The 16442-nt window shown below is 38.7% G+C and overlaps 1 protein-coding gene and 1 long non-coding RNA gene across 2 annotated transcripts in view; both read right to left on the bottom strand.

Annotated features, from left to right (window-relative positions):
- Positions 1 to 4929: 4929 nt before the first annotated feature.
- Positions 4930 to 9437, bottom strand: LOC121839684. The gene is made up of 3 exons (XR_006079184.1): positions 8215 to 9437; positions 7881 to 8026; positions 4930 to 7153 (listed from the first exon to the last, which is right to left on the bottom strand). It is a non-coding gene; the product is annotated as an uncharacterized LOC121839684 (long non-coding RNA).
- Positions 9438 to 10946: 1509 nt separating this feature from the next.
- The window catches only part of LOC121840668, a gene marked incomplete in the record, with an annotated part of 71581 nt that continues 66085 nt past the window's right edge, over positions 10947 to 16442 (bottom strand). Inside the window, 5 exon segments of the mRNA XM_042305270.1 lie at positions 10947 to 11326; positions 11568 to 11608; positions 11989 to 12055; positions 12760 to 12800; positions 12907 to 12938. Coding sequence (XP_042161204.1) covers positions 11237 to 11326; positions 11568 to 11608; positions 11989 to 12055; positions 12760 to 12800; positions 12907 to 12938 — 271 coding nt within the window.

Raw genomic sequence — 16442 nt, 5'->3', positions numbered from 1 at the left:
AGCTAGCAGAAAAAGACAAGTGCATTTTTGCTGTGGAATTACTAAATAAGGACACTTACCCCAAACTCTTTTTTGACTGTTTGAATTCACAACACTGTCTGTGGAGCTTTGACCTCCTGTGCACATGCAAGATAGAGACAGTTTGTTAACAGTTAACACACATCACAACTTAGTCAACACCAATAAACAAAAATTTCAGTTGGACTCTTTGGTGTGTCAGTTGTCAAAGTAGGACTAACAGTCAAATATAGCACAAAGCAAAGTCATTGGATCTGGTTATACAATAAGGTATCTTAATGGGATGATTTAATCAATTCAATATCAACCTCATTTCTAGAAATTAGGCACATTTGTGATTTTAAAAATTCATACAAAGCTCCGGGTGTCGTGGGTGTGGAGTCAGACGCAGGAGACAGAGAGTGCAAGGCTGTGCTCTTTTAATGCACCAACGCACCACAGGGTGCTCACAATAATAACGGCCCCAAACACGGGGAATGAGAAAGGTACAACTGAAATTTCATAACCAGGAACAAACACGTCCCTCTACATTAGAGCCAAAGGTTACAATCATTAATCCCGCACAACAACCAGGCGGGCCGGGCCGGCTGTCTAATAAAGACAAACTAATCTTTCACCAACGGGTGCTACCAATAAACATACAAGGAGGGGGAGGAAAGACAATAAGTGGCAGCTAATAGGCCGGTGACGATGACCGCCGAGCGCCACCCGACCGGGAAGAGAAACCACCCTCGGTCGGACTCGTGACAACAACCTTACCATGAAACACTTACCTTTAAAACACTGCATTGCTGAAAGTAAGAAAATATTTGCTAAAAAACTCTAAATAAACAAATAAAAAAACATTTAAATAAGTAACAATAAAATAACAATAGCGAGGCTATATACTGGAGGTAACTCAGGTAAAATGTGTATGTAAGAAGGTGTATGTGACTATGCATACAGTTGTAGTCAGAAGTTTACATACTTCTGTTTACATACTTCTGACTTCAACTGTATGTTGGAGTCATTAAAACTTGTTTTTCAACCACTCCACAAATTTCTTGTTAACAAACTATAGTTTTGGAAAGTCGGTAAGGGCATCCATCTACTTTGTGCATGACACAAGTCATTTTTCCAACAATTGTTCACAGACAGATTATTTCACTTATAATTAACTGTATCACATTTCAAGTGGGTCAGAAGTTTACATACACTAAGTTGACTGCGCCTTTAAACAGTTTGGAAAATTCCAGAAAATTATGCAATGGCTTTAGAAGCTTCTGATAAGCTAATTGACATCATCTGAGTCAATTGGCGGTGTACCTGTGGATGTATTTCAAGGACTACCTTCGAACTCAGTGCCTCTTTGCTTGACATGGGAAAATCAAAAGAAATCAGCCAAGACCCCCCCAAAAATTGTAGACCTTCACAAGTCTGGTTCATCCTTGGGAGCAATTTCCAAACCCCTGAAGGTACCACGTTCATCTGTACAAATAATAGTACGCAAGTATAAACACCATGGGACCACGCAGCCGTCATACCGCTCAGGAAGGAGACACATTCGGTCTCCTGGAGATGAACGTACTTTGGTGAGAAAAGTGCAAATCAATCCCAGAACAGCAGCAAAGGACCTTGTGAAGATGATGGAGGAAACAGGTACAAAAGTATCTATATCCACAGTAAAATGAGTCCTATATCGACATATCAGCTCAGCAAGGAAGAAGCCATTGCTCCAATAACGCCATAAAAAAGCCAGACTATGGTTTGCAACTGCACATGGGGACAAAGATCATACTTTTTGGAGAAATATCCTCTGGTCTGATGAAAGAAACATTGAACTGTTTGGCCAAAATGACCATCGTTATGCACATGCGCCGAATACAACAGGTGTTACAATACAACCTTACCATGAAACACTTACTATCAACAATGCATTTTTTTTAAATGTAAGAAAATATTTGCTACCTTTGTTACATTTTTTAAATAAATAATTCAATAATTAAAATTTTAAAAACTTTTAAAAAAGCAACACAATAAAATAACAATAGCAAGGCCATATAAAGGAGGAAATTCAGGTAATATGTGTCACGACTCTGACCGAAGGTGGCTCCCCTTCCCGTTCGGGTGGGGCTCGGCGGTACTAGCTGCCACTGATTATTTTCTGCCGCTCCTTATGTGTTTATTGAGTACACCTGTTTTGAGTTGGTTATAATTAGTGAGGCTTTATTATTGTAACACTGGTGTTTGCATTAGATGTACATGTTCGTGTATTTAGTGCTAGACTGTTTTCGTTTCCCTGTGTCTGGGGCATTTGGTTTGAGCACCCGTAAGTGGGTTGACCGTAGTTCACCGTGTGTGCATTAAAGTAGCACTTTATTGAACTCTGCTTTCCTGCGCCTGATTTCACCCTCACGACACCCAGGACCTTACAATATGTATATGTAGGAAGGTGTAAAGTGACTGTGTATAGGTAATAAACAAAGTGTAGCAGCAGAATAAAAAAGGAGGTCAATGCAAATAGTCTGGTTAGCCATTTCATTAACTCTTCAGCAGTCTTATAGCTTGGGGGTAGAAGCTGTGAAGGAGCCATTTGGACCTGGACTTGGCAATCCAGTACCACTTGCCATGCAGTAGCAAAGAGAACAGTTCATGACTTGGGTGGCTGGAGTCTTTGACAATTTTAAGGGCCTTCCTCTGGCCCCACCTGGTATAGATGTCCTGGATGGCAGGAAGCTTGTCCCAAATGATGTACTGGGCCGTACACACTAACCTCTGCGGTCGGATGCCGAGAAGTTGCCAAACCAAGCGGTGATCAATCAGTCAATGCTCTCTATGGTGCAGCTGTATAACTTTTTGAGGATCTGAGGACCCATGCCAAATCTTTTCGGTCTCCTGAGAGGGGATAGGCATTGTCATGCCTTCTTCATGACTGTCTTGCTGTGTTTGGACCATGATAGTTTGTTAGTGATGTGGACACCAAGAAAGTTGAAGCTCTCGAACCCGCTCCACTAGAGCCCTGTCTTTTGGGGATGGGGGGGGGCGTGCTGAGGAAGCGCTTGTTGCCTTGGCATCACACTGCCAGGTCTCTGACCTCCTCCCTATAGGCTGTCTCATCTTTGTCAGTGATCAGGCCTACCACCATTGTGTCGTCTTCAAACTTCATGATGGTGTTGGAGACGTGCATGACCACGCAGACGTGGGTGAACAGGTAGTACATGAGGGGACTCAACACGCACCTTTGACTTCCCCCTGTGTTGAGGATCAATGAGGAGATTTTTTTGTTGCCTACCCTTACAACCTGGGGGCGGCTCGTCAGGAAGTCCAGGAACCAGTTGCAGAGGGAGGATTTTAAGCTCTGGGTACTTAGCTTAGTGATGAGCTTTAAGGGGAACTATGGTGTTGAACGCTGAGCTGTAGTCAACAAACAGCATTCTCACGTAGGTGTTCCTATTGTCCAAGTGGGAAAATGCAGTGTGGAGACGGTGGGATGATGGTGTTGATGTGAGCCATGACCAGCTTTTGAAAGCACGTCATGGCTACCGATGTGAGTGCTATGGGCCAGTAGTCATTTCTGTACAGCACTTTGAGATATCAGCTGATGTACGAAGAGCTACATAAATACATTTGACTTGATTTGATTTGATTTAGCAGATTACCTTGGCATTCTTGCACAGGGTGGTCTGCTTGAACATGTCGTTATTACAGACTCGGTCAGGGAGAGGTTGAAAATGTCAGTGAAGACACTTGCCAGTTGGTCAGTGCATGTTCTCAATATGCCTCCTGGAAATCCGTGTGGCCCTGCAGCCTTGTGAATGTTGACCTGTTTAAAGGTCTTACTCACATCAGCTACGGAGAGCGTGATCTCACAGTTGTCCGAAACAGCTGGCGATCTCATGCATGGTTCAGTGCTGACAAGGTACAAATCTGTCGTTGCCCCTGAACAGGCAGTTAACCCACTGTTCCCAGGCCGTCATTGAAAATAAGAATGTGTTCTTAACTGACTTGCCTGGTTAAATAAAGGTAAAATTTAAAAAAAAATAAAAAAATAGAAGGGATTTAGCTCGTTTGGTAGGCTTTCGTCACTGGGCAGCTCACAGTCGGATTTCCCTTTGTAATCCGTAGTAGTTCGCAAGCCTGCCTTTTCCGACGAGCAGCAGAGCCAGTGTAGTTGGATTCAATCTTAGCCCTGTATTAATGCTTTGCCTGTTTGGTGGTTCGTCGGAGGGCATAGCGGGATTTCTTATAAGCATCCGGATTAGTGTCCCGCTCCTTGAAAGCGGCAAGCTCTAGCTTTTTGCTCAGTGCGGATGTTGCCTGTAATCCATGGCTTCTGGTTGGCATATGTACAATCAGATGAAGTCGGTGATTGATGTGGTATACTCCACAATGCCATCAGATGAATCCCAAAGCATATTCCAGTCTGTGCTAGAAAAACAGTCCTGTAGCTTAGCATGCGTGTCATCTGACCATTTCCGTATGGAGCGAGTCACTGGTAAGTCCTGATTGAGTTATTTTTTTTGCTTGTTAGCAGGAATCAGGAGGATAGAATAATGGTCAGATTTGCCAAATGGAGGGCGAGGAAGTGATTTGTTCACATCTCTGTGTGTGGAATAAAGGTGGTCTAGAGATTTTTTTCCTCTGGTTGCACATTTGACATGCTGGTAGAAATGGGAAAAGTCCCCAGCCACTAGGAGCGCCACTTCTTGATTAGCATTCTCTTGTTTGCTTATGGCCTTATACAGCTCGTTGAGTGCTGTCTTAATGCCTGCATCGGTTTGTGGTGGTAAATAGACAGCTACGAAAAATATAGATGATCTCTCTTGGTAAATAGTGTGGTCTACAGCTTGTCATGAGATAATCTACATCAGGCGAGCAAAACCTCTAGACTTCCTTAATATTAGAGATTGCGCACCAGTTGTTATTGACAAATAGACACAGACCACCATCTTACTGGATGTTTATTGTTCTGTCTTGCCGATTCACGGAAAACCCAGCCAACTGTATATGATCCATGTCCTCGTTCAGCCATGACTCGGTGAAGCATAAGATAAGGATGGTAAAGCAGGATTATCCACTTGCAGACGAATTCTCACCAAGCATCAGGATCTGCGGCCCCTGTATCGGTCGTCTCCTCTTCATGCGAATGACGGGGCTTTGGGCATGGTCCGTGAAATGATGTAAATCTTTCTCCTTCAATTCATTAAGAAAAAATCTGATGTCCAGAAGCTCATTTCGGTCATAAGAGACAGTGGCAGAAACATTATGTAAAAAACAGGTCACAAAAAACACCCAGAATAGCACAATTGGTTAGGAACCCTGATTACACAAATAGAAAGGTATTTGTTATTGCTGTTAGAGTACAACACAACTCAGTCAGTAGAAAGATTCACAATTTCATAATTTGGCATATTATTGTTAAAACCCAGAACCTTAAAAGTTTATGGTGTACCATGGGATGCCCCGTTAACATCCCAAATAATGCTTACATGGTTATTCCCTTCATTAACTTCTAGAATGGTCTCTGCCACTTATGATTGCCTGCTGTCTGTTAAATGCTCTACATTGGGTGTCACTCTAGTATGGAACTGTGAAATGCAGAGATTGGGGCACAACCTGAACTAGGAGTTAACAGCAGCACAAAAGGTTATCCTTAGTGGATTACCCCTACAATCCTCTTGCCTCAAACATGGTTATCATATTTTCAAGATATTGTTCGTATAGAGCAATCAGCGGGCATGATAAACAAAGCTCGGGTAAATACAATTGAGGTATGGGATGTATTAACCAAAACGATCAGATATCAGCACCTCTTGAACAAGCAATGGACCTACATGGTAAGGGAGTTGGGGGACAACATTTTATTTTCTGAGAATAATATAGAATATGTTTTATTGTAAACTTGTAAATTTGTCTGAGAAAAGACAGGTAGTCAGCTAGAGATGGATGCTTACCCAGAACGCTTTCTGTGGAGCTTTGACCTCCTGGGCACATGCAAGAGAGAGACTGTTTAATAACAGTTAACACACAACACAACTTATTACACCACTAAACTAAAATCATGTGGACTCTTAGGGGTGTCAGTTGTCAAAGTAGAACTAGAAGTCAAACCCGGTGCAAAGCAAAGTCATTGGATCTGATTATACAATAACAAAGGTATCTAAATGGGTTGATTTAATTAGTGAAATATTAATGTTTTTTTAATCAGGGGAAATTTGTGCATAAAAACCTAGGTTCAATAAAGCTAGTCTATTTGTTTAGGTCCTATCTGCTAACTAGAGAAAGATGACCAATACACCTGATGTAGGATTCACTGTCGTGCTGGGAGGCAAAGTAGATCTAGTATTTTATTCAGGTGGTTGTTGTCCTTTTGAAATACCTTCATGACTTGTCTTTTCAAAGTAGGAAAAGTAGGACTATAAAATCACTACGGACAGATTGCTTCCTGCCCTGGTAGATTATATTTCTCCTCATTATAGAGATGATAAGACCAGTTCATAAGGTGATGATAATGATCAGGACAGATAAGGTGTTGATTGTTGTTATCAGCTTCCTAGAATAAGGTCCCCATGTAACTAACAGCTGAAGCACAACAGTGCATAGATACAATCTAAACGCTGAACCAGTTCAACAAAGAAATTAAACTTCTCATCCTGGGACTCAACACCAGATCAGCCTGGGATCTGGCCCAGATTAAGACAGTGTGGAGATCCATATGTCAAAGTGCTATGCTCCAAAGAGCGAGCAAAAATGAGTGAGTGATTGAGTTAGTGGGGGAGGGAGGGTCAGAATTAATATAGTCATTTTAAACTAATCAAAAGGTAGTCAGATCATGAAGACCTGCAGCACTGATAGATTCTTACTGTATTGATAATGACTCACCTGTAAAGCTGTACCCATCACTACGTGGAGAGAGAGAGAGTTTGGTCCTGAGCTGACTGTAGACAATTGATCAGATCATTCTCATCCACAGAGAATTGACAGAACCAGCATTTGGAATTGGTGTGTTTCTTCTCCCTGATGTGTGCTCTTATGAGACACTTACTCTTCTCTCCAACATACAGGTTACATGTGGTGTCATTACTGACAGAGCCAGGAATTAAACAGGTGATGATGAAGTTCTCATTCAGACTGACTGTAATATTTGGTTTCTGACCTGTTGGGAGAGGACAACGACTTAATGAAGTACAAGGCACACTATTCAGCATATAAAAATATACCAAAGAGCCTATAGTATTTAACAATACAAGTTCAAATCATGATGGTCATAAACATGACATGGACTAATGATTTGTATTACTATTTTGAATGAACTTGGACTGTGATTTAAAAACATGAATTAAAATGAAATGATTTGTTCAAAATAACTTAGCAATAAATTAAGCATTTGCCCAATGAGCACAGACATCAGTTCCACACCTAGTTTTGATTGAGTTGTCAACTTGTGTGAATTCAAAGTGAAATCAACAACATTTCATCCATATCATTGGATTTAGGTTCAAGTTGGGTGATAAAAAGACATACATTCCCTAAATGATTTTGTCAAATCCAATACATTTTCTACGTTGATTTAGTGTCATCAGAAGGGAAAACTTTTTTTGTTGAAAAGACGTATAAACAACATTGATTCAAACAGTTTTTGCAGGACTAATAAGTCTGCACTTAAAAAATGTACATATTATACATATTTCTGCATTTGTTTATATAAGTATCTTATCTGTAATTATGTATTTATCACTGCGGGGAGACAGAGAGTGTGATCCTGTGTTCACTCTATAGTCACAGCTCACATCTCTCTCCAACTGCAGATGCCTGAACAGATCATTCTTAGTAACACTGAAGGTACAGAATAGTTTGGATGATGCTGCGTTAAATCTCCTCACCCAAGCCTCTTTGTAGGCCTGAGGCTGGTCTCCAGTGTACAGGTTACAGCTATGACCATCACTGACAGACTCAGGAAGTACACAGGCAATAGTGATGTCATGAGATGATTCGTCATTGACACTAATGTCTGGTTTCTGCAGTTTACCTGTGAGGAGAACACATCAATAACTGTCCATACTGTAGGTTAATGAGAATACACACCTCTTTCTGTACCAGATAACGAAAGGAGTAAGAACTAAATAGTCTGTATATGTTAGCATGACATTACATATTCCAATCTGATTACAGTGAGCCAATCAGATCAGTGTATTCATAATAATAATACTATTTTACCAAGAATAGTGATAGGCGCAGGATGACTGTGCATCGATGGATAGTGAGTCTCTACTGTGAAAAAACATCTCATACCATGATTATTATAATATTTTTACTGGGTAACTAAAAACTCATAATAATGATACTGACCTTGGGCTTTGATGGATTGGAACGTATCTAGAAATTATAAAATAGATTATCATCATCTGCCATTCAAAAAGTATGTTTTAACAGGAGACACCTGAACACTTCACACAAGTTGGTAAAGTAGCGTAATCTACTGTAATGCATTAATGGGGATCAAGCAGTGGTCATTCTTAACTCAACAAATTGTAAAATAATGATAGAGAGAAATAAATAAGATGATTAATGGAATAAGATACAAGACACTCATCATAGCCATGAGATTCAGAAATATCAAGAGTTCCTCAATTAAAAGACAAAAAGAGGGGAGAGAAGAAGAGGAATATCCTGTAGCACAAACAGATGATGAAACTGTAGAAATGTAGAAATAACTCACCAAAAAGGAGGATGACCAAGAACAGATGACCAGCCATATCAGGGATGAACAATGCCATTTGTCAGTCAGCTACATACTGTTAGTCTGACTTCACAGTAAGGTGTGTGACTGAGTCAGAGGATTGTTTGAATAGAGACGTAAATGTGGAGCTTGTGCACAGCAAAACCACAGAGAGCAGAAACCTAAACAACAGTCTCATACAGCAAGTGTGAACTAATGTTGCAGAGGTAAGGGTATCTGAACAATCAGAATCATTTATCGGTCATACACTCCCCTCCATATGCATTTGGACAGTGAAGCCCAAAAAATATGTATGGCTCTATACTCCAGTATTTTAGATTTAAGATAGAATGTTTTATATAAGGCGACAGTACAGAATTTCCCCTTAATTTGAGGGTATTTTCATAAAGTACTCAAACCCCTTGACTTATCACACATTATGTTGTGTTACAGCCTGAATTCAAAATGTACTAAATAAATAAACAATCTCACCAATCTACACACAATACAATACACAATGACAAATTGAAAACATGTTTTTTGTAATTTTTTGCTACATTTTTGAAAATGAAATACAGAAATATTTCATTTAGATAAGTCTTTACATCACTGAGTCAATACTTTGTATTAGCACCTTTGGCAGCGATTACAGCTGTGAGTCTTTCTGCGTCTCTAAAAACGTTCAACACCTGGATTGTGCAACATTTGGCCATTATTATTTTCAAATTTCTTCAAGCTCTGTCCAATTGGTTGTTGATCATTGCTAGACAACCATTTTCAGGTCTTGCCATAGATTTTCAAGTAGATTAAAGTCAAAACTGTAACTCTGCCATCAGGAACATTCACTGTATTCTTGGTAAGCAACTCCAGTGTATATTTAGCCTTGTGTTTTAGGTTATTATCCTGCTGAAAGGTGAATTCATCTCCTAGTGTCTGGTGGAAAGCAGACTCGACCAGGTTTTCCTCTAGTACTTTGCCTGTGTTTAGCTCCATTACATTTATTTTCTATCCTGAAAATCTCCCCAGTCCCTTAATGATTACAAGTATACCCATAACAAGATGCAGCCACCACTGTGCATGAAAATATGGAGAATGGTACTCAGTAATGTGTTGTATCCTATTTGCCCCAAACATAACATTTTGTATTCAGGACAAAAAGTGAATTGCTTTGCCACAGTTTTGCAGTTTTCTTTAGTGCCTTGCTGCAAACAGGTACAAGCTTCCTTCTTTTCACTCCGTCATTTAGGTTAGTTTGGTAGATTAACTACAATGTTGTTGATCCATCCTCAGTTTTCTCCTATCACAGCCATTAAACTCTGTAACTGTTTTAAAGTCACCATTGGCATCATGGTGAAATCTCTGAGTGGGTTTTTTCCTCTCCGGCAACTAAGTTAGGAATGATGGCAGTATCTTTGTTGTGAGTGGGTATTTTGATACACCATCCAATGTGTAATTAATAACTTCACCTTGCTCAAAGGGATATTCAATGTCTGCTTTTTTAAAAAGTATTTTATAGTATTTTATAATAGTTTCCTTCTTTGTGAGACATTAGACAACCTCCCTGTTTTTTTGGTTGAATCTATGCTTGAAATTCACTACGCGACTGACCGACTTTACAGATAATTGTATGTGTGGGGTACAGAGATGAGGTAGTCATTAAAAATCATGTTAAACACTATTATTGCACACAGAGTGAGTCCATGCAATGTATAATTCGACTTATTTTGGATTTCCATAACAAAGTATTTGAATGCTTATTGACACTTTTTTTTTTTTTTTTTTTTTTTACATAATTCCACTTTGACATTATGTGGTATTGTTTGTAGGCCAGGGACATAAAAACATCTAAATTTCATACATTTTAAATTCAGGCTGTAACATAACAACATTTGGAAAAAGTCAAGGGGTGTGAATACTTTCTGAAGGTATTGTATGTTTTACAATGTAGATATAAAAGAACTTTATGTATATAGTCCCCCCAATTGAAGAAGTCATAAGTATTTGGACAAATTAATTTATAGTGTATTAAAGTAGTCAAGCATGATGTATTTTGGTCCTATATTCTTTGCACCCAATAAATGCATCAAGCTTGTGACTCAACAAACTTGAGTTTGTATGCATTTGCAGTTTGTTTTGGTTGTGTTTTGGATTATGTTTTGCCCAATAGGAAATTAATTGTATCCAACTGTTATGGAAGAAGGTATCAAACAGTCAACATAATATACTTAAATACAGTAGATTTAGCATTTACTAGGGAGAAGAAATAAGAAAAATGCTCAAAGGGGAGTATGCCCCGGACCCCTCCAAAATCCCCAAAATATAAATATTAACACAGTAAGAGATATTATGGATAGACATGTAACAGAAACCAGTTGTCCATGTGTAATACAGTAGAAATATTACCTGTTAATCAACTTATTTACAGTAACTGGATGAGTGATAATAAAGGATGTTGTGTGAGAAAGAATGTATTTGTGTGAGATGTGCGAGACATAGATACAGAAAGCCAGAGGTGTAGTTTCAGTGTGTCTGCAGACTGTACAACCCATCCGGCTGGGCTGAGGTTGCTGGTCTGTCGGGGATTGAGCTGTATACATGGTACGTATCAGACTAGAGAAAAGAAACAGATTCAGTTTAGGGCTTTGAATCTACTGTACAGTAAATGTAATTCATAAGGGGTATTTTATGAGGATGTAAGACCAATCTTAAACTGAAAGTCAAAACACAGTGAGAGAAAGAGAGATACTTTTATCCTCGAGTCAGTCTGCCTGTGAAAACAATGCTATATATAATTATAATAATATAACAATATAATATAATACAATGAATAGGACATTTGTGCTGTACTTACATGTTTATTTGCAAATGCCTGTGAATCCACATCAATGGGACCTGCACATCACAGAGAGACAATTCCATGAGTAAGAGGTTGTGTATGTTTGTATGAGTGTGTGTTTGAGGGGGATCATGTGTATATTATATGTCTACATTGCATGTGTGTTATTTAGTCGAGTTTGCCCTATTCCATTAGTAACAGCCAAACAGAAGAAGTGCAAGTAACAAGGCTTGATGTAATTTCACACTTCTCCTTGTGTCTCAAACCCCCCTGCAGATCTACAGATCTATTCTCACGCTGCTGATGCTCTGACACATTCATCTCTGTTTTAAGTGTTATATATGCATTTTGATATGGTTAATATGGTTAGGCCCAAAGTTTAAGCATGTACAGCAGCTGTGCACTTGCAGATGGTCCCGAGATCTGAGGGACAAACCTGAGGGCATGAACATGGACAGTACAGAAGTGATCTGAGAATCGATTCCAGCATCTCCTGAATCCACCTGTAGTAGAGAGAGAGGGAGAAGAAGAGAGAGGAGAGACTTTTTATCCTCCAGTCTAAAAACTGTCTGTCTATTCTACTCTCTAACTCGTGACATGAACGGCACCCTCCTTTGTATCACAGGAAGTGTTAGTCGGATTTGTGTAATTTGGAGGTCTACACGTCATTCTGAAGTCTACACATGTCCAATGCAATCAAAAATAGTTTATATGACTAAACTCTGTACCTACTTAGGAACACATTTACAAGGTTTAACATGAATTAATGCATTAAGATATTATTTCTGGTGAAGAACATCTTATTTGGTAATAAATACAAATACAAATATAAATAATAAATCCATCTTTATATTGTAATTATAAATATTACCATATAAATACAGCTGTTAGTTTGATACTTTGAACATTCATATGTTGAAGCACTACTAATGTAACATTAAGGTCTTGATCCTCAGATCAGACAGTCAGAGGGCAGAGGATGCTGGTGAGAGGAGTTATAGGAGGACAGGCTCATTGTAATTGTTGAAATGGAATGAAGAGAATGGAGTCAAACACATAGTTTTGATGTGTGTGATGTGTTTGACTCTGTTCCGTTAATTCCATTCCAGCCATTACAATGAACCCATTCTCCTATAACTCATCCCACCAGCCTCCTCTGTCAGAGGGGTCCATGTGTACAGATTCCACTGTAATGTAGAATAATCACCATGACTCCGCTGCTCACCGCTCCCATAGACACCAAATCATCTACAACAGAAACACAATGAAAATGGGATTACAGTGTTTGTACATGCATGTGTGTAGTTGTGTTAGTAGTGTGTGCAGTGTTTGATGTATTTTGTTTGGAACGTACATTGTCTGTGATCATCCTGTCTGGCTGTAGGTCTGTACAACATAAAAGTATATAAGAAGGTTGTGGTAAGAACATCTCATCATGGACAATACAGAACTAAAGGTTGATACAATCTGCATCATATTCACAAGGGAATTCTTACCTCTGAGAATTGGTTTTCTCTGAAAAACAAATGAGGCTAAATTAATTATATTGAATATAGTCTAACCTATACAATATGATCAACATGAGTTGATAAATTAACCCATGCCAAAGGCACTTACATTGATGTTAGCACGGTACATTTTCAAATGATTTGTTTTGCATAATCAAATGTACTCACTGGTCCTCCTGCAGAGACAGACAGCTGTCAATCCTACCAGGAACACACCCACTCCAGAAGCCACACCCACTGCTGCCTGCCATAATTGCCCCACTATTTGATGACATGATGACATCAGGAGAGGTCATCAGCTCGTGTTCTTCTAAGAAAATGTACACAGCTCTGTTTTCAAATGTGTGAGAAAAGACAACTAGACAAGGATACTTACCCAGAATGCTTTCTTGACTGTTTGATTCCACTTCACTTTCTGTGGAGCTTTGACCTCCTGGGCACATGCAAGAGAGAAGGACAACTTAATAACAGAGTTAGGTAAATATTTCTAAGAAGAGACAAATTGTTTGATTAATCCTAATGCCTTGACTGAATTTACATTTGGCTATATTTGCAAAATTGGTTTATGCTTTAAAAGACAAAAATATTTAGCAAACTTAATTAAACCAATTGGCTAAACTTACTTTCAGTTGGACTTGCTGGGGTGTCAGTGGTCAAAGTAGAGCAAATAGTCGACCCTGATGCAAAGCAAATCATTGATTTGATTATACAAAAATACATCTAAATGGGTTGATTTTAAACAATCAAATATCAATCTCTTTTTGTAATGAGGCAATTTTGTGATGTGGAAAAAAAACAAAACATGGAGAAGATAAAGCTACTCTATTTGTTTTACTTATATTTGCTAACTAGATAAAGATGACTAAGAGACCTGATGAAGGATTCACTGCCCTGCTAGGGGTCAAAGGGGAGGTCAAACCTGGTGAGAAGATATTACTCATATTACACAAGAACAAATGAAAGTTAATGTAATATCTAAGGTCTTTCAATAAGCATGAAGAGAGAAGTACACTACACATTACCTACAAATCAGATGGACTAAAAGTGGTTAAAAATCTGGACTGAAATTACAAGCAGCTATGAATATATCTATTAGTTAACCGGTCAGAGCTTTAGTGAATGAATGTGAACAAAGATATTGTATTTGCAAACTAAGTTAAAATTGGTGGATCTACTTACTGGTAGTTGGTGTCACTGTGGTGTCTGGGGTAAAGGTACAAGTAACAGTACTGGTAGATGGTGTCACTGTGGTGTCTGGGGTCTAGTGGGAAGCAATATGATTACACAAGAATAAGGTTTTACATTCACATTTGGTAACTTAATTTACAGGCCCGTAATCTAAACTCTTGACTGTATAATTACTATTTGCAGAGATGGTCATTTAGAGGCCCAACACACCTTCTGTAGGACTCGCTTTCCGTGCTGGGCGGCAAAGTAGACCTAGGACCTGGAGTCAAACCCACTGAGAAAACACATATTAATGAAATTAGACATTTTATGAATGATTGTATTAATGATCATCATGGTGTTGTTGGCCTTTTGAAATACCTTCATGCCATCTATTCAAAGTGGGAAAAGTAGGACTATAAAATCACTACGGACAGATTGCTTCCTGCCCTGGTATTATATTTCTCCTCATTATAGAGATGATAAGACCAATTCATAAGGTGATCAAGTCTTTCAGGACAGATAAGGTGTTGATTGTTGTTGACAGCTTCCTAGAATAAAGTCACCATGTTATCTAACAGCAGAAGCCTAACAGGGTATAGATACGATCTAAACACTCGACTAGATGAACACAGACATTATAATACTTGTGCTGATGATCCCAGGATTTGATTTGATTTGAGGCTGGTGTCATATCTATAGAACATTTAATTATCTAACAGAACAGCTTCATTTACACATTACACAACTATTCTTATTGCTGAAACTTGTGTTGCTTAAAAATCTGCAGTGACAATTAAAAGCACAAATGTGTATCTACCTGCTTAGAAGGTGTCTGTATAGCTGTTAGATGAATGATGTGAACTCCCACCAGATCTAAAATCATTTGGGATTGAAATGTGGTATTTAGTTTGTTGGTCAGATTAATATAGTCACTAAGAAGATGCTAAAATCAAAGTGAGTCAGATCATGAAGACCTACAGCACTGATAGATAGGTTTAGATAATGACTCACTTAAAGAGGCCCATCACTGCGTGAGAGAGAGAGTTTGGTCCTGAGCTCAATCTGTAGTCACAGCTCACCTCCTGTACGCCTGCATAGATGGTCATTTGACTAGGACTCACTGACGTGCTGATCAGATCACCAGGTTTTGGAGTCAAACCCACTGAGAAAACACATAAAAATGGATGCTTAGCATTTTTTAAATTACTGTATTAATGATCATCATGGTGTTGTTGGCCTTTTCCAAAATACCTTCATGACTTGTCTATTCAAAGTGGGAAAAGATGAGGACTATAAAATCACTGTAAGTCTGTTTTCCTGCCCTGGAAGATTATATTTCTCCTCATTATGAGATGATAAGACCAATTCATAAGGTGATCAAGTCTTTCAGGCCAGATAAGGTGTTGATTCTTATTTGATAGCATTCCTAGAATAAAGTCACCATGTTATCTAACAGCAGAAGCCTAACAGAGTATAGATAAAAAAACTTATTTTAGATGAGCACAGACATTATTAACTTGCCTGTTCGGATGATCCCAGACGTTTGTGTTGAGGCTGGTGTCATATCTATAGAACAGCTTTAATTATCTAACAGAACAGCTTCATTTACACATTGACACAACTATTCTTATTGCTGAAACTTGTGTTGCTATAAAATAACAGCAGTGACACTTTAAAAGCACAAATATGTGGACTACCTGCTATAGAAGGTGTCTGTATAGGTGTTGGATCGCTGATGTGAACTCCCACCAGATCTGAAATCATTTGGGATTGAAATGTGGTATTTAGTTTGTTGGTCAGAATGAATATAGTCATTCTAAGAAGATGCTAAAATCAAAGTGAGTCAGATCATGAAGACCTGCAGCACTGATAGATTCATTTAGATAATTGCTTCTAGTTAGCCTACAGCCCTAAATCCCAGCCTATTTATACGTTTCTAATAGGACCGTAATGATACTGTGTATTACTGTGTAAAGCTGAGTTTATAAAGAACCTTTGATTGTACGTTGGCCACCTCTGTGGTTGTTTGCGTGGGATCTTAGAACTCTACTTTTGACATTTACATTTAAAATATTTATTGTCTTCACAACAACTATTTTGAAATGACATTGGATGAGATTGTGATTTAAACAGAATCATCCAAGACAATCTGAATATATAATTTCTTACCAAGAATAGTAACAGAGACTGAACCACTGTGCATCGATGGATA

Source organism: Oncorhynchus tshawytscha, linkage group LG02 (assembly GCF_018296145.1).
Source record: "Oncorhynchus tshawytscha isolate Ot180627B linkage group LG02, Otsh_v2.0, whole genome shotgun sequence".
Lineage (NCBI taxonomy): Eukaryota > Metazoa > Chordata > Actinopteri > Salmoniformes > Salmonidae > Oncorhynchus > Oncorhynchus tshawytscha.
The sequence above is the reverse complement of the archived record's forward strand: the minus strand, read 5'-3'. Positions and strand labels throughout refer to the sequence as shown.